Source organism: Eschscholzia californica, unplaced genomic scaffold, assembly GCF_041429995.1.
Source record: "Eschscholzia californica isolate CP2 unplaced genomic scaffold, dmEscCali1.0.p SCAF_6, whole genome shotgun sequence".
NCBI classification, from domain to species: Eukaryota; Viridiplantae; Streptophyta; class Magnoliopsida; order Ranunculales; family Papaveraceae; genus Eschscholzia; species Eschscholzia californica.
In genome coordinates this window covers 6,649,215-6,667,409 of record NW_028238483.1, presented here as the reverse complement: position 1 = coordinate 6,667,409, position 18,195 = coordinate 6,649,215, and the positions used below count along the sequence as shown (strand labels likewise).

The window sequence follows — 18,195 nt, the reverse complement described above, 5'->3', positions numbered from 1 at the left end:
TTGAAGCGGTCAGATACTGGACAAACATCCAAATAATGGATGCAAGAGTTCACTAAAGTAGCTGTTTGGGCCAAAATAATTTGGTTCAATTGCCAAAAAAAAGTCATTTGGATATCAACACGGCCATTTTGGCTAACATGATATGGTGTAATGGCATTTAATCCAAATTATATCTAAACGAGAAACACAAATTGTCCACCCATGTGCGTGTACAATAATTTGTTTGGTTCGTGTGAGAAAGTTTGATATGAAAACAAATTTTTTCCGAGGGGAAAGAAAATCAAGTTTTTCTTACACTTAAATTTTGTGTTTGATGCGGTACGAAGAAGTTTGAGTGAAACATCTCCAAAGTAATATTGGAAGGGGAAGGAAATCGGATCATCACTGGACAATGACACATAATCTCGATCATCAGGAGCAACCAAAGACTGGACAATGACACATAATCTCGATCAGGAACAACCAAAGACGATTCGACGTTCTCAAATTCTCCTTCTTAGGAAGGCAAGCAAATCAAAAGATGATAGATTAGTTAAAGAAGCGAGAAGATATGTAACAACTATCTGGATGAGACAAAGCCAATTGATCATCCCAATGTAATTATAGAATAGATCAATTGAATAAAAGATGATTATTTCAAAAAAAAGAAAATTCTAAAGTCAATTTCTTTTAACTGTAAACATCGTATTATTTATCAAATTCTGAGCCAATTGAAAATATTACTGTCGGTGTTCATTTTTACACAGAAAGGGGTGCCATTTGCAATCTAGTCGAGTGCTTTAAGAAATTCCAATTCTATCTCTATTTCCCAAATTCGAAAACAACCCTAATTGCTTCACCAAGAAGAAATTGAAGGCAAACTTAATTGCTTCCAATGACTTCCGAAGAAATTAAATCACATATAAACAACGATCAAGATTATTTTCACATTTTTGTTGTTGGATTAGGGTTTTTTGGTTCAAACGGATTGGGACGAGGGTTCTAACAAATTGGGATTTAGGATTTTATCTTTCAAACTCATTCACAAATTAAGGCAAAAAAGAAATCATCAAAAGATTAGGAGCGAAAGGTACGATTGATCAGTGCGGTTTCAACAGATTGGGATTTAGGGTTCCAATGCTTACGATTGATAGTTGCCCATTTCTCATTGAGAGACGATTGATTTGGGCCTTCGATATATAGATTTGTCATTAGTGTATAGCGACTCGATTAGTGAAGAGACATTTGTCGTTTTGTAGCTAGATTTTTTTTTTTTTGAAAATATTAACAAACCATCAAATAGTCACTTAAAAAGGTAATGTTGAAAATACTTAATATTTAAAATTAACACATTAAAAGACAAAATTTTAAAATAGTTGAAGAGATCTTTCCCTATCTAAAAACTCGGAACGAATGATCGAATGAAATTTGAAGGAAAAAATTTCGGATAAAGTAACAGAAATATGTCCAAAATCTTGACCACCATGGTCGAAATATATCTAGAACTTCAACCAAAGTGGCTGAAATATTTCGTGTTCACCAATAAAAAGTGGTCGAATACTGACGACCGAGAGAAAAAAATAACTGCAGTTACCAAATTTTATACTTTTTGAGACAAATCTTCGTTGACATTACCAGTAATAGAGTGAAATGTTATTATGTTGCAAAGTAGCAGTAATTATTTTCCATTGGTGAAGCATCATCTTCCATTGATGAAGCATCATTTATGTATTAAGAAATAATGAATACATTACATATGAAAGAGATGAGAAGAACTTTAGAGTAGATAAGAATATAGTGATTTTAGGTAGTGTTCGTTGTTTGTAGAAAATGTTAAGAAGAAACTTTTTTGCTAAAATTTTTGAATCTAGGGAAAAAGAACATGACCATAAAATAAAATTTCGATACTTGTATTGTTTTAATTCTTATATTTTTCTTAATAATTAATTCGATTGAAAAATGTCTCCTTTTCCAATTGGTAAAGGGTCTTCAAATCTAAAAATATGATATTTTGTCTATGTTCCTATACCATTTAACCAAGTCCCTGTACTAATGATCTTGCTTAGTACGGATGAGAGAGAGAGAGAGAGAGAGAAGAGAAATGAGGTAATGCTTTAATTGATGAGAGAGAGTCCAGGATGGAGAGATGTTGTGAGAGTGAGAAAGCGAGGGACCCGTGAAAGACACCAGAGGAGACAAAGTGAAAAAATGAGAGGGTGGCAAAACCAATTTCTCATGTTTTAGGTGGTAAAATTTGTAAGACTTCTTTCTATTGGGAATCGACTTTGACACCTTTTTGGTCCAACAAAATAGTAAAAAACCCTAAGAGAAGAAACTGAAGAATAGAGGGATCGTTTGAAGAAAAGATTATATATATATATAAAAAAACCCTAAATTTACTCTGTATATAATCACAAAGTAGAGAACTAATTTCAGTTTTCTTTTTTATTTGAGTTTTGAGGAAGAACACATTATTTATTTATATTAGGGATATTTAGTGTTTGGGTCAAGAATAAGTACCGGCTTTAGCGTTTAAGTCACAAGTTTGTCCGTTAAAGCCTTTGGGCCACGGACTAACAGTTGACCGCGTTGACCGTCGACGGAAACTAACTACCGTTTCAATTCAACTGAAATTACTGTTTCACCCTAACTCTTAAATATAATTTACGGAATAACCTAACCTATTTCCGTTAGCTTGACGGAATAATCCGATGGACCAGATTCGTTCTGAATGGACGGTCAGATTGAAAACGAAAATATAATTTGGGTCAGATTCGTTATATCTATTTCCCGCGACAGAATTGGGGATTTTCGAAATTCCTAGGGTTTTTGCGATTTCTGTGCAATTTCTGAATTTAAGGGTTTAGGGTTCTTGCGATTAGGTCAATTCCGGCTGGTTACATGTTCGTGCGAGCTTCTTTGTTTACTTCGAAGACAAATTTCTAGGGTTTACAAGGCACTAAGGTAAGTGTTCATCAATTTTTTCTTATTTGACCTAATTTCTATTTAGAACTGTTCCAAGATTTCGAACTTGTTTAGGTTTAGGGTTTATTCCATTTCCATATGAATGATTAACCTAATTTCTATTTAGATTACTGAATAGCTGAATGATTAACCTAAAATCTTTGTTTTTCGAACTTTCTCTCTCTGGATGTAGGTTTAGGGTTTATTCCATCAAAATTACTTCCATGTTTGTAACACTTACCTTACTGCCTTGTAAACTCATTTAACTTACTGCCTTCCATGTTTGTAACATTCACCTTACTGCCTTGTAAACCCATTTACCTTACTGTCTTCCATGTTTGTAACACTTATCATATGGAAAAGGTTTAGGGTTTATTCCATTTCCAGATGTAGTAATTTTGAAACACTTTTACTGTTTTCCATGTTTGTAATTTTGAAATTATTTCACTGTGCTTTTGTATTGTTTATTATATGTGGTTGTTGTTCTGGTTGTAAGTTTCAATGCTTTTGTATTGTTATATCATGAATAACTTTGCAGAAAAATGGTGGGGTCTACCTCTAAAGAAACAGTAAAACAATAAGGGTTTGGGTAAACAAACCAAAACAAAGGGCAAGAGCATTGACTATGTGTCTGAGGAAGAGTTAGATTGGCTTCCTATCATAGATTTTGCTAAAAGGTGTGAAGATCAAGTTGCTAGAAGAGGTTTATATACAAATGTGTTAGATAGTGGTGTTGAAGATGATGAAGATGATGGTATTGAACACTGATGAGGAATACCATTCTGGAAGAAGCAGTGATGGTGAAGAATCTGTTCCCACAGATGCAGATGATGAAGATGAGTATATAGGAGGAGATTCTGATAGAGAAGATTTGTTTAATGCAGACTTTGTGAGTAGATCACAAGATGTGTATGATGAGGGAACACATGGGTTAGGGGACACAGACACAGATGAGTTATTCATTGGTATGGAATGGCAGAGTGTGACCCACTGTAGAAATTTTATAAGAGCTTACTCCATCTCAAAGAAGTTTGTGACAGCTCAAGTAAGGAATCACTCAACTCAACAAGAGTATAAGTGTAAAGATAAAGACTGTAAGTGGAGAGTGTATTGCTCTGTACTGCCAGACAAACAAACCTTTAGGCTTAGGACTGGTGTTTTAAGACACACTTGTAAAGGGCTTAGGGATTTAAAAAACCCCATGGCAAACAGCAAGTGGGTGGCAGATAAGATACTTGAAGATCTGAGGGAAAACATTGAGCATAAACCCAAAGACATCAGAAAGATCATCTTGAGAAGGCATCATGTAAGGATCTCATATTGGACAACTTGGTTGGCTAGGCACAAATGCATGGAGAAGATCTTGGGTAGTTTTGAGGAGTCTTACAAGATGGCACCAGAATGCTGTATGCAAGTACTTATATCAAACCCTGGTTCAATAGCCTCCTGTAGCAGAGATGATAGAACTGAGCAGTTCAAAGCTATGTGTATTGCCTATAAAGCAAGTTTAGAAGGATTTGTTAGGGGTTGTAGGCCTATTTTAGGTTTAGATGGTTGTATTTTGAAGGGGAAGTATCAGGGTATGTGTCTTAGCATAATGTCACTTGATGCTAACAATGGTTTGTTTCCTATTGTTATTTATATATGCAAGAATGAATGAGAGAGACATGGACTACATTTCTTATGACTGTAGGTGGTTATCTTAAGCTACATCCAAAACCCCTAACAATCATTTCAGACAGACAAAAGGGTTTGATTGAGTCAATAAATGATGTGTTTGGTGAGGTGAATCATTTCCACAGATTTTGCTTCAGACATATGTATAAGAACTTTAAGAGATATCACCCTGGTTCAAACCTTGAGACTATTACTTGGATGGCTGCAAAGACTTATAGCAAAAGTGAGTTCAAGACACATATGGAAGAGCTAGAGAAGGCAAAAAAAGAAGCAAGGCAATGGATGGACAGAGAACACCCATCTCAATGGGCAAGATCACATTTTGATACAACATCAAAATGTGATCACATTACTAACAACTTCTTAGAGTCTTTCAACTCTTGGATTCTTGAGTCAAGAGCTAAACCAATATGTAAGTTTGTGGATGCATATCAGTGTATGGTAATGAGATTATTATATGAGAGGAAAATGAAGGGGGGACAGTGGGATGTGAATGATATGGTTCCTAGAGTGAAGAAGGTTATAAATGCTCATAAGAAAAACTACCACTAATATCAGACTGAGCCATCCACAGAGACAAAATGGAAAGTTGATGATTACAAGGAGATGTCATGGAAGGTTGACCTGCAAGAAATGACATGTACTTGTTGTGCTTGGCAAGTGTCTGGAATCCCATGTGTTCATGCTATTGCAGTGATTCTTCCAAATTATGGACTTTCTAATGTTCTGAAGTAAGTTTGAATTTATAATATCATTGTTACTTATGTTATATGGACTTAGTGGTTGTTCTTAATATGTTGTTTCTTGTTTTGACAGGTATGTGGATCAATCACACACAGTGAGTGCATACAGGAGAAGCTACCAGGATCACATTGAAGCATTAAACCATACATCAGAATGGGGAGAGGTAATCATTTGCATCTTATCTTATGTTATAACTCTTATTCTATTGTGTACTCACTTTAAGGTTACTTGTGTAGCCAACATACAATGTGAAACCACCACCCCTTGTAAGACCAGCAGGAAGACCAAGAACTCAGAGAAGAAGAGTCAGAGATGAGCAAAATTGAGTTGTAAGAGATAGGAAAATGTGCGGAAAGTGTAAAGAATATGGTTACAATAGGAGTACTTGCAAAGGTGCACCAGCTAATACAGTTTCAGCTGCTGGAACTGGTCCATATGAAGGCCCACATGTAAGGAATCAGACTAGACAAGTTAATGGTGAATCTAGTGGCCGAGGAAGGGGCAGTGGTAGAGGTTTGAGTAGGGGTAGTGGCAGAGGTTTGAGTAGAGGCATTGGTTCAGTTGGGATTGGTAGGGGCAGTGGCAGAGGTTTGAGTAGAGGCATTGGTTTAGTTGGGATTGGTAGGGGCAGTGGTTCATTTGAGATTGGTAGGGGAAGTGGTTCAGTTGGTTTGAGTAGAGGATGGGGAGTAGTTCCAGGAGCTCTGAGTAGGGGCAGTGGTTCAGTTGGTTTGAGTAAAGGAAGGGGAGTGGTTCCAGGAGCTCTGAGTAGGGGCAGTGGTTCAGTTGGTTTGAGTAGAGGAAGAGGAGTTGTTCCAGGAGCTCTGAGTAGGGGCAATGGTAGAGGTAATGCTATTGATTCAGTTGAACCATCTCAAACCTTCACCCAGACAACTCAAGAGTCTCAGATCACACAACAATCACAGCTATCACAAGGGAATCAACACAAAAAGCAAAAGTTGGCTCCTGTGCGCAGAAGTGGAAGAATTGGTTTCAGAAGTAATCCTGTTCTGAATGGGAAGACATTTGTCATTGACTCTGACTAAATTGGTATGTACTCCAAAACTTGCCTAAGTATTTTGTGTAGTTAATGTTTATTTTGAATGGTTTCTTGATGTTACTGTTTTGAAATGGGATGTTATGTTACTATGGTCACAATGGTTTCTTTCATGTTAGTATTTTGAATGGATGTTGATGTTAGAACTTTTAAATGCATTTTGATATTGATGTTAGAACTTTTGAATGGAGATTGATGTTAGAACTTTTGAATGGATATTGATGTTAGAACTTTGGTTGGATATTGCTATACTAGTAGTTCATAACATATTCATTTGTTTTGATTTTTCAATACATCTTCAAGCCACATAAATCCTGAGCATGATGGTTTAGTGCATGAAAAAAACTTCTTTCCATAGCTATGAGCTCTGCCACTAGTTCCTAGTTTCATTTCTGCATTACATGAATTTCTAACACATCTAGTAAGCAAAATATGACAATTACTTCCATGATGTTCAAATGAGTTACAATAGCAGATTTGGGCATCTTTGACTTGTTCATAAATTCCTCACATAATTCATCCATAGGTAGACTTGGTGTTTGCATGCCTTTCCCTCTCAACAAGGATTGTTTCTTGGTGGTTGCCTCATGTTTGGCAATTGCATCTGCCAACCACTCAAACTTTTCACATCTCACACACTTTTTCCCTTCATTTTCATGTGAATGTGATATCCCTATATGCATCATACCCTTGCATCCTTGTTTAGGACATGGGCATCCATCCCGTGGGCAGTCTCTTGCTTTATGATCATCATCACCACAATAGTAGCATTTTGAGAATGAAGATGACCCATTTGCATTTGCAAGAGCTTCATCTAACCATTGGAATCCATCACATGAAGGAAATTGACATTTTAGGTATTTTTTTCCCTTAACAAGTGTTCCTTCAAATTGCAATAGCATTCTAATACCAGGGCATCCTCTCTTGGAGCACTTAGAGTACATCCAACAACAGGAAATTGCAGAATGTGAAGCTTGATCACACAATTGACATATCTGAAAATTAAGTATAAATTAGGCATTGGTACATCTGTTTGTCCATAATGTTAGTATTTGGGTCAAAAATGGCAGAAAAAATAAAACTTACCAATTGGTTCTTTGATTCCATATTGGTTATTTCTCTCTTAACTCCAATTGATGTTGATGTTAGCAGACTCCTAACTTGAAGAAAAAAAACACAATTTACTTGTTGAAAGTAAATGATGAGATTGAGGTATGAAAGTGGGAAGAGGAGTATTTAAAAGATTTTGGGAAAAAACTGTTAGATTTGTGGGTAATCTAGATGGTTCATTTGGACGATCCAGATCAATTTCAAAAAACGGTCACATGACGTCAGCAGACGACCGTTAACTCGTCAGCGTCACGCCGTTAGCATTTTTGAATTGAAACGGTAGTTAGTTTTCGTCGACGGTCAACGCGGTCAACTGTTAGTCCGTGACCCAAAGGCTATAACGGACAAACTTGTGACCTAAACGCTAAAGACGGTACTTATCCTTGACCCAAACGCTAAATATCCCTTTATATTATATTGTTCATTCTTATTTATTGTACTGGGTGTTTCAACATCAAAATGTTATCAATAGTCTTATCATGTTTTCCATATTATCCACAGAATTGTAGCGTAGTGAATTTATTGGCCCGTATTACTATGTTGAGATGTGTGATTCCAAAAGAACATCCATTCTGACACCGAAGTGATGTTTTCAGATATAATATTAAAATAACCCCAGATGTTTTCGCTAAAGGACAGTGGAGCAGGGCATGTTCGATAGATACTATTTCATTGCAATTAGTGCAGTTCAGATTGTTATCAATGTATTTACCAATTCTTTCTCTCACCGGGAGAGCATTGGAGCAAATTTTCCAAATGAAGAGTTGGATTCTGGGCACAGTGGGGATAGACCAGATGAAGTTCCAGTTGGGGGAAGGGGGTAGAGGGGTATTCATGCTCATGCATAGATGTTGATACATAGATTTGACAATGAAGTTACCCGATTCTGTAAGGGTCCATTTCATTTGGTCTCCACCTTCATCATTAATAGGAATAGCTTTGATCAGGTTTTTCGTAGTATTGTCAAAATTGCTGGTAAGAGCTTCATCATTCCAATTATTATTCATGATGAGTTGGGATACTATGGTAAGATTAGAGTTGTGGCTATTGCTCGGAGGATTGGGTAGAGAGGGGATCCAATTATCTATCCACATGTTGATCTTTTCTCCATTATGGACCTCTATTTGATTGAGGTGTTTACTGATGGTCTTCCAGTTCCAGGAGTAGTGCGCCTTGGCTAGTCCAGGATTCTCCGTATGGGAGAAATACTTGGCTTTTAAGAATTGCACCCACATGGCATTAGGTTCATATTTGAGTCTCCAGGCTAATTTACTTAGCATAGCTTATGATTAGGTTATGTTTGCAGTATCTGCGTCTATATCTCTTCACTCGCAAGCTGCGTCTGTTCCAGTCTTTACCGGATCAAATTTTTCAGAATGGAACAAACATATCAAATTCACGTCAGCTTTAGGAGCAAAGTAGAACTGCCCTAAACATTTTTAGGGTTATCAAAGCCAATACACATGCATGAGATTCAAATAATGAATTCTTATGACGCACTCCCTTCATTGATTAACCTCGATACTAAACATTAGTGGATTTATTTGATAGGCTAGATAATTTGATGGTTCAGATTACATTAAGCGTGATTAGACGCGAAAAAGATCGACAAAGAAAAAGTGATGGATGGATCATAGCCAGCCCCTTCTTATGTGGTGATCTAGTTTTCCTCCTAAAGTTTATCGACGACCTAGCTTTTGGACAAGGCAGTCCTCAATCTCAACCCGTTTCTTCATCAGCAAGGTGTACTTGTGGAGAAGGTGTTGATCCCCTGCCGGCATGGAAAGTTTGCAACTGAGAGAAGTCTGATCTGACGTACTCTCGTACAAGTGGGAGATGGGTACAAAGCTGCCCTTTTTGTTGCAGAGCCACCCGTGAGCTGCTCTCAAGGCCGCCCCTAACGATGCTGAATCTGTCAATAGAAGAAATCGAAGGATTTCAGGTGTTAACATAGAAGTTATAAGTTCATAAGCGAAGAAAGTTTCTAAAGCAATACAATAAGAAACAAAAATAGTATCCGAGTTTGGTCTGATGTGGTATTGGATATTGAGGTAGTGACGTCTTTTTTGGCAATTACTAGGTGACAAATAGAAGACTAATATGGTGAGTCACAAGGTTCACTTGTGGGTGCGATGTGGCAATAATGGTCGACTTGTTGTGACATGTGAAAGTGTATGGTCATGAAGTCACAACAGCACTGTTACAGTAATGGGAATTAACCGTAATGAGGTAGTGACGAGTTAACAATGAAGTGTTAGTGACATTTACATGGTTGTGGTGGTAATATGGTAATCATGTTGGGTTGTGGTGGTAATGTTATGATGGTGATAGCATACCCATGATGATGATGTGGCTACGACGACAACATTGGCATTAAGTTCGTGACAACGATGTGATGGTTTCAGTGGCAGTTGTCATGATGAGAAGGAAAACATCTTAGATGCAAATAAATAAGGTTGTGCTTTAGGTTTTATTACAGAAATAATTAAGACAATGGAATGTGTGAATATAAGAATCGCGCTTACCAGGTCTTTGAACAGTATAAACATCACAACCAAAAATGGCAGCTACTGACTTAAGAATTCTCTGGTTGGCTGAGGCACCACCAGTTGCTATAATCCGCTTAGGAGGACTTGGCATCCCAAACCTCTCCGTATGAGCTCGCATTGAAAGAAGCTGCCCTTCAATTATCGCCCGAACCTGCAATTACAGAGTTCAAAATGAAAGAAAATTCATCAAGTCTCTAAAGCCTCGTCAAAGATGTTAATTTGTAAAAGGTGGGTAAGCGAACCTCTGAAGCTGCATCAAACTCTCCTACTTCATGTTCTTTTAACCCATCCAGTGTCTGACTAGTGAAGTTATCGAGAACATAACGATGGAAACCAACTAAAATAAAACTTTCAGTTAGACATATTTTATCGTACTTGATAATCTCTTCAAAATAATTAACAGATTGGATGGCTAGGACTATCCGACCAATCAATTTGAAGTTAAACCAATCCCATTTTATTGGACGAAATAAAGACAGACCACTATGTCTTTTTATGGATCGAAGTTTGGAAAGGAACTACCTAGATCTTAGTCTTATAGGTCAAAATCTGAAACTAGAAATGGTCAACCCAAATTTCATTGCATGCCCAACTATTACAGCAGAGAGACTAGATGGACATGAAACACAGAAATGATCTAAAAAACCAACCATTCCTTATTATAATAAATATTAAAGTACCTCCCAGCTTTTCTAAATTCAAATATGTAGTATAGAAAATCGTCATACCTGGGAGAGGAGGAAGAATTTCATGATCCTTGTAGTAAAATCCCAACTTTCCACCTAGTAAACAATAAGTAGAGATTGAGAGTTATAACCAACTTCTAATACAAATAAATTTTTTGATATTTTAATTACAAGGAACAAACCATTTAAAGGCGAAGTTTGATCCAAGAAGTTGTTGAAAACATCCCAAGATTGCTCTGCATATTTGTTCCTTATATCTAAAAAGGATGAATATACTCAGTGTCAGTAAACGGTACCTACTAAAGTTTCTTTGACGAAATCCCAACTTCATTTTCCTTAAGATAACAGCATTACCTTCACGAGTAAGAGATCCGTTTTTATAGACCAGCATTACCATATAGCTTTTTGGGTCGACGGGATTAGGAAACACATGTCCTTCTAATCGAGGTTGAGGTTCACTCGCTATCCCAAAGACCTGAAGTTGATCATAGAATACGATAAGTAACACTTGTCGAAAGAGGTGGCAACATTTAAGACCACATAATTAGCTTACTGTATCACTGGTGCCAAGACTTATTGCCAAATCTCCAGGTGTATTTAGGGTCAAACCTGGAATAATTGAAGTGAACCTGATTTTAGCTCAAGTCGTCGGAATCAATCACCAAGAAGAATTAGTTTTCAATTTTAGAAAGAACAATAGCAGATAATACTCTAAGAGGACACGGCAGTTGCAAGAAGATAATGATATGATCAGGTCCTTCAAGATTCAATGCTTATCAAAAAGCTTCCTCAATTTCAATGGAAATTGACAAAAAAACAAATGAATATGTATAAGAAATCAAGTGCCTGGACTACTTTCGTAATACAGAGGGTGGGAGGCTTCTTCCTTGCTTAAGCAAAAGATGAAGACACAACCAAAAAGATATGAGTTCCAAAACCGAGTTTTTAAAACAATGAATGCCTTCGTAAGGTACAACCGTTTAGCTACCTTCCATTCTGTTCATGAACAATACTTGTATAATAACGACCACCAAGTAAAACTAGGTCTGAAATAAAATTGAAATAAAGAATTAGAATGAATTCTAAAATGGAGATTAACTACCCACCAGCCAAGCTGTTTGGGTTGTCTCCAGACCATTGAACAACTAAACAGTTCTGGTTGAAGTGAAACCTGCAAAACACCAATTACATTGTCAATATGTACATGTATATGCGTAAATATACTCATACACAGATTCAAAGCAATAATACATATTTCCGTGCAGGTGAATAAATCAAATCTCAAGCTAGAGAAACAACTCACTTTTCGACAAAATAAGGAGCAATCAGACCAGCAACAGCGTGAGCAGGTGCGAGTTTTCCAAGCTTCTGCTCCAAACCTGGAGCCGTAGCCTAAGATAAAGCGAACTCCATTAGTAAATATAGAAAATGGAGAGAAATCAACAAAAATTCAAATACGAAGCATTATAGGAAACAGAAACAAGAAGAACCTCCAAAACAATCTTAGACCAAACACGTTCTCTGATATCCATCAAGTTCATCCCCGCTCCATCAGTCTCATCAATGCTTGCATAAGATCCAATCAAAAGAGATGCCATGAAAGAACTAACAAGCGAGATTCTTTCAGTATTATCATACACATCTCTCTGTGTTTCGAAGATCTTCCGAATTTGTGGCCCCGTATACCTCTCATATGCCCGAGAGCCAGTTAGTCGAGAAAGCTCCAATGCACCTCCAACAGCATTCTCTATCTCTTTGCATTGAGCAGTTGTGCTACTATCCATCCATATGGGTGATTCCTTTGTGGAGAAGGCATCCGTGAGCTGATCACTCAACGGTTTCGTTGGATTAAGAGCAGCCAACTTTGCTAAACTTCCAATCTTCCAGTAGACACTACCATGTTGTTGCCCACTACCCGAAACAGCAACAATCTTACCGAAATCCAATTTCGATTTCGTTAGTTTTACAAGTAAAAGATCCAAAGCTTCTACCCACATCAAAGTTGGGGATACAATTCTACCATTATCAGATGAATCTCTATAAACTCCATCTTTAGTTTTATAATGGGGAAGTTCAGAATCAAAGTGAACAACATCTGAAGTCACAATGTTGAAATTTGAATCTAACACAGTAGCCTTCAATGACCTAACAATATTGAAATCTTTGATCACTCACTGGAAGTATTAACTAAAAACCCACATTGGATTAAGATCAAAATAACATATAATCATTCAATAAAAATTAAAAACCTAAAATTTAATCTGGGGTCACTAAACCAGAGAGAAACAATATCATATCTGAATTCAAAAGGTTAAAGATGATGATAATCTTACTGGGTAGAGCAATCAAGTCCAAGAAAAAATGAATCCACAGGGAGAGAACAAACATCCTCCATAGTAGGAATCCAGATAATTAGAAAGCCCTCAAAGTATAAAAATCAAACCAATTAAATTAAATCAAATTGAAGAATAATCAAAGATGGTAGAATTCTGAGTTTTGTTATACTAATTCTTTTTCAATGATAAGTTGATAAAAGGGTTTTTATAGGATGACGAAGAAAGAAGGAAAGAAAGGTTATTTTTGATGAATTGGAATTTCGGATAAAGATAAAAATACAGATTTATTAGGATGGAATAACAGAAACGGGATGAACTTAGAATATTGTATTTATTACGATTTTAATCCTTACCCGTGCGGATAAATGGATAAGTTCGAATTGAACTAGGCAATATTTTGCGGGTGGTGGGCTTAGAGCATCTCCAATGGGACACTCTAATAAACACTCTAAAAATCTAGTTGTCAAGTGTCAAAAAAAAAATTCTCTTTCCTAGTGTCAAAATAGAGACACTCTACATTTGTTTGGTCTCCAATGGAGATCTCTAAAATCTCTTACTTAATACACATGTCCATTTTCAATTCAATAGATAAAAAGTAGTTGAAAAGCAAAGTTTTCTATTGGTTGAAATTATAAAGTAACACTTAAAGAGTCTCAAGTAGACACTCTCATTTTAGAGTTTCTCTCTCTAGACACTCTATAATAAATGTGTCCAACTCATAATAGAGTGTCTAACAAAGTGTTCCATTGGAGATGATATTTTAACAAAAACTCAAAAAAGTCATATGTGGCACTATAAGTGTTAGAGATTGAGTGTCCCATTGGAGATGCTCTTAGAGCATCTCCAATTCAACACTTAACTTACAAAACTCAATTTGACACATAGGACTACTCGAGTTTTTGACAAAAAACACTCTCCAATGCAACACTCAACTAGAGTCTCAATATGATGTGGCAACAATAAATGTTGAGATACTCAAAAGAAAACTCAATTTTGAGTATCTCAATATTTATTGTTGTATCACAATTGGTCCACATCAACATTATCTATATTAAAATAAGAACCAAAAGTAAATCTAAAGTAAATGTTGAGTTTTTTTGAGTGTTGCATTGGAGATGAATTTTGAATTGAGTATCTTAATAGTGCAACATAGGAAAGAAAAACTCAACTCATACTTGACACATTGGATTAATTGAGTTTTTGTTGAATGTTGCATTGGAGATGCTCTTACTGTTAAGTGGTACTGATTTTTATCAATACCTCTCTAGATCCAACAAACCAACGTTTATTATTTTTTTATTTTTTTTTATGAAAGAACTAATCCATTAAAATCGAAAGAGTATATACATTAGGACAGTTCCTTCTACAAGGTTGGGCGTACATAATGTCATTCTTGTGAAGATTTTGAGCGTCTAGTTTCTTAGCTAGCTCGTCGGCTTTTCTATTAGCAGCTGGCTCTATTAACATATTTACAGGAGAGGAGATGAAAAGATGGACATAAAACTTTGGTCGATGAAGGTGACCTTCGTGAGTGCTTCAATTCAAACAGATACTGGGAGAGCAAAACACATTGCCTTTGAGAAGGCACAATTGTGATGCCCCGTGTCTCAAAATAGACACGACCACGGTCCGACAATTCACAGACGAGAAAAAAAATCCAGCAGAGTCTCCTCTGTAAATCGAACCGGTCGCACCTGTAAAACCTGTCATGCAAACCACACATTCGCATACAAAATAAAACTACGGAGAGGAAGCTAAACCAACTCAACATGACTTCGGGCCAAAGCCTGAACCACAAACAACACTACAAAAGCCTCTTGCACACCATACGACCTATATACAAGTTTAAGTGTAAAGTATTTACATATTTGTTTATCCGTGAGTAAGAATATATACAAGATAGTGCAAAAGAACAAAAAGAATAAGCTGCAACCAACGTGACATACACCCAAAGACTTCAACGTAAAAGTCTTCTAACGAACCAAAAATCACCACGTCGAACAAAATGATAACACCTGCACACTAACAACTGGTAAGGGGTAAGATAACTCACCGACACGAGTTATTCTGATAGAAGACCAAATCAAAATCCATCACTGTTTGAAAAGTTGATTTAATAAGTTGTAAACATCATGACAAAACGACTTATGAATGATGTATTTACTATTTACAAACCATTTTCCTTAATCTAGCAACCAATAGTAGTGATTAGCTGCCCACTATGGTGCACTCCCAATTAAGAGAGAGTCGCCTCAGAAGAATCTATAGTGCGTTGGTAAGTCACCTTCTTACTAAGGGGCTCTGCAATCATTGAAGAGTTTACCTCATGATACATATATACCTTAAGTACCTAATATGTTTTATATCACCAAGTTCGAATAAGAGAGCCGACCCCCAATATCCATGGAAGGACCTGAATCTTATTCTCTTCAGTACCCTACCAACTATCATGCATCTAATGTGATATTTCAAAATCCATTTACATTCATTTATCACAACTAATATCCTGATTCAATTCGTTATGTCATCAAACATGTAACTGGAACGACCAAGAGTCATATCGCACAAAGGAGAGGGATCCCAATCAATATCACCACCCAAGCAAACGGTCAAGGTGTACAACCTGAGTCTCGAGCTGGAGGCACGAGCACAAATGGCGAGCGGGTGGAGCACTTCACACCCACGTGTCTCATGACTAGTGTCGCACCACCTCACCGGTCACACACGGATTATGCCCCATGTCAATATGTCTACCTAACCTCCATGGCTCATGCCCTTAGGCTGACATAATCTGAAGTAATTTCACAATCACAGTAAAAACAGTTTGAAATCATTTCTCATATCGCAGTAAAATCATTCAAGCATATTCTATCTCATTATTAAAAATCGCTTCCATGATACCTTAACTCTAGTCATAATGGCGCATATAATTAATACATCTAGCATATTTCATTATCTATAAAATCATGATGGACAATGGATTCAGAACCCCTACCCGGCGGTACTTCTTCTCCGCTGAAACCGTAGCATGATCGTCAACGATAAGTTCTTGTTTTCTCTCTATCAAAACCACAAACAACCAATATAGACATTGTTTTCTTGGATAAGAACCTTCGTACAACAAACACAATAATTAAAAGAAAACAGTGAAAACTTAAAACATAAGAGCAAAGCCGCTAACTCACGAAAACTTCAACTATAACTAAATTTCCTCCATCTAACTTCCATAGCCATATCCACTTAAAAAAAATCTTATCCTGTTTGAAGTATGTTTATGTCCTTAACATTTGGTTACTAAATGACTTCACCAAAATCCAAGTGACTCATCTTCGAAATAGTAAAATACACGCGACAGTCCTAATAGCGCATTGCGCACATAAACAACCATAGGTCTCTCATCGTTTATCCGTTTCAACCCATTCTCGAATTCTCAGAAATGTTATCTCATTTTTAATGTTTTGTTCTCAAGTGGTTTCTCCTAATTCCACTAAAACATCTCCTAAAACCACAAAACATTCGCAATAGGGCATCAGTTTTACTGACCGTACGCTGAGTGTTCTAACACTCATATTTTCCTCATCTGAAGTCCAAATAACTCTTACTTTACCTTTCTGGAATCATCACGAGACGAGCTACAATATTGAAGAAGACTCAAAATTCTTCTGAAACCTCTACGCCCAGATAAACACTAAAAACAGTACTGGATCCGTGTGTCAAGTATGTAAGTTGTATTTATTCCAAGTCTCATATACTCCGACGCTATAATTTTTTGTGTTACTTAAGAACTCTTAAACTTAACTGAACTCAATATCAATTTCACCATTGACACACATAAAAGTGAAATTCCCAAGGTTTTCATTCATAAAACCCCAAAAACCATAAATTCTTCAATAACCATCTAAGTTGTTGATATTTTACCTTGATTTGGATGTTTAGCTTCTCCACTGATGGAACCCATTCTAATTTCTATAAATTTGAAACCAAAGACTCTATTAAAACTGAAAATACAGAAACATAGAGTTTTAGAGAGAGAATTTGTATATCTCTTACCAAAAAAAATAAAACCTAGCTTAAATCACTCTTACACTTACCTTTAAAGAAACTTGAATTCCTCTCTGAAATCCACTTGAAATTCTCCCTCTGATTCGAATTTGGTTCTCTAAAGAACCCCGACCCTAAGAGTCTCTCCATAGCAACGCTCAAACTCTAAAACATAGAGTGCCACATAGAATATTTTAGAGATTTTGCCTAAAAACCATCTCTAATGCAAAACTTAATTCGGATCTCTAAAGTGAGGTGGCGGTAGTTATTTCAGAGATCCTTAAGAAGACACTCTAAATTTAAAGTTTTTATTTTTTGTATTTATTTTGGTGAGAGAGAGACTTAGACTTTTTAGTACTTTCTTTTGTTTTAAGTTTTGACCCTAAACATAAAGGGCTTAATTGTAACCGAAAACCAAAACGAAGTGATGGCAAGCCATCTCCTTAGTGGGCCTCTCGACCAGAATATTAGTGGGCCTAACAGCCAGGTTACTACATTAGCGTAGTTTCCAGATTTTAGTATTTAGGATTTCCATATTTAGAGTCGTGGCAATCAAGGAAAGTATCCTTAGTAGTTATCTTATGTCCTTATTTGAGTCTATCTAGGAAAGTGCAATCTCTATATAAGAGAAGTCTGATTGTCTTGTTAGGTATCGAATTGAATCTTCAAATACAAATTAACCTTGATTGCATCTTTTTCTTTAATTATTTCAGTTGTTCTTCGTTTATTTATCGTTTAATCGTTATTTCATCAACTTTAGTTCATTAGTTTAGTTTATTAACAATGGTGGATATTACTTTTACACTTTGGCAACAATCTACATCAGCTGGTATTCAGAGCTTCAAGAATCTGGGAACAGATAAATTTTTTTTAGATACTTCTCATCTTGAATGTTGGAAAAATCTTCCGCGTTTAGGTTGGGATCCTTTTAGAGATGCACAACAACTCTTTGTTGATCGAAAAGATCAAAACAAAATTAATGTCGTTTCCAAAATTCCTATGTTTGATTATCAATATCATATAGATTTTTGGATTCAACAGATGGAGGATTG

The 18,195-nt window shown here is 36.4% G+C and overlaps 2 protein-coding genes across 2 annotated transcripts; one reads left to right on the top strand and one right to left on the bottom strand.

The window, feature by feature from the left end:
• The first annotated feature begins 3,694 nt into the window (after positions 1-3,694).
• Positions 3,695-5,690, top strand: LOC147531020 (uncharacterized). Its single transcript, XM_086649721.1, has 5 exons — positions 3,695-4,523; positions 4,637-5,061; positions 5,179-5,351; positions 5,437-5,527; positions 5,601-5,690. The coding sequence occupies exons 1-5, from the start codon at positions 3,695-3,697 to the stop codon at positions 5,688-5,690; spliced, it is 1,608 nt and encodes a 535-aa protein (XP_086505847.1).
• A 3,323-nt stretch (positions 5,691-9,013) lies between these two features.
• On the bottom strand, positions 9,014-14,479 carry XK-2 (xylulose kinase-2). The gene is made up of 12 exons (XM_086646958.1): positions 14,328-14,479; positions 13,100-13,513; positions 12,257-12,911; positions 12,070-12,158; positions 11,873-11,937; positions 11,320-11,375; positions 11,121-11,241; positions 10,949-11,023; positions 10,809-10,862; positions 10,323-10,417; positions 10,057-10,231; positions 9,014-9,443 (listed from the first exon to the last, which is right to left on the bottom strand). Exons 2-12 carry the CDS (start codon positions 13,159-13,161, stop codon positions 9,211-9,213), a joined length of 1,680 nt encoding a protein of 559 aa, XP_086503084.1. The 5' UTR covers positions 13,162-13,513; positions 14,328-14,479; the 3' UTR covers positions 9,014-9,210.
• Between the last annotated feature and the right edge of the window lie 3,716 nt (positions 14,480-18,195).

Bases quoted from the DNA above. Each gene is read 5' to 3' on its own strand.
- LOC147531020 (XM_086649721.1), top strand. From the start codon at position 3,695: ATGGTATTGAACACTGATGAGGAATACCATTCTGGAAGAAGCAGTGAT. The intron at 4,524-4,636 runs GTATGTGTCTTA...TTATGACTGTAG, and splicing joins TTTGAAGGGGAAGTATCAGG to GTGGTTATCTTAAGCTACAT. The intron at 5,528-5,600 runs GTAATCATTTGC...TTACTTGTGTAG, and splicing joins ATACATCAGAATGGGGAGAG to CCAACATACAATGTGAAACC.
- XK-2 (XM_086646958.1), bottom strand. From the start codon at position 13,161: ATGGAGGATGTTTGTTCTCTCCCTGTGGATTCATTTTTTCTTGGACTT. The intron at 11,024-11,120 runs GTAATGCTGTTA...CATCCTTTTTAG, and splicing joins CGGATCTCTTACTCGTGAAG to ATATAAGGAACAAATATGCA. The intron at 9,444-10,056 runs GTAAGCGCGATT...TTCTATTGACAG, and splicing joins TTATACTGTTCAAAGACCTG to ATTCAGCATCGTTAGGGGCG.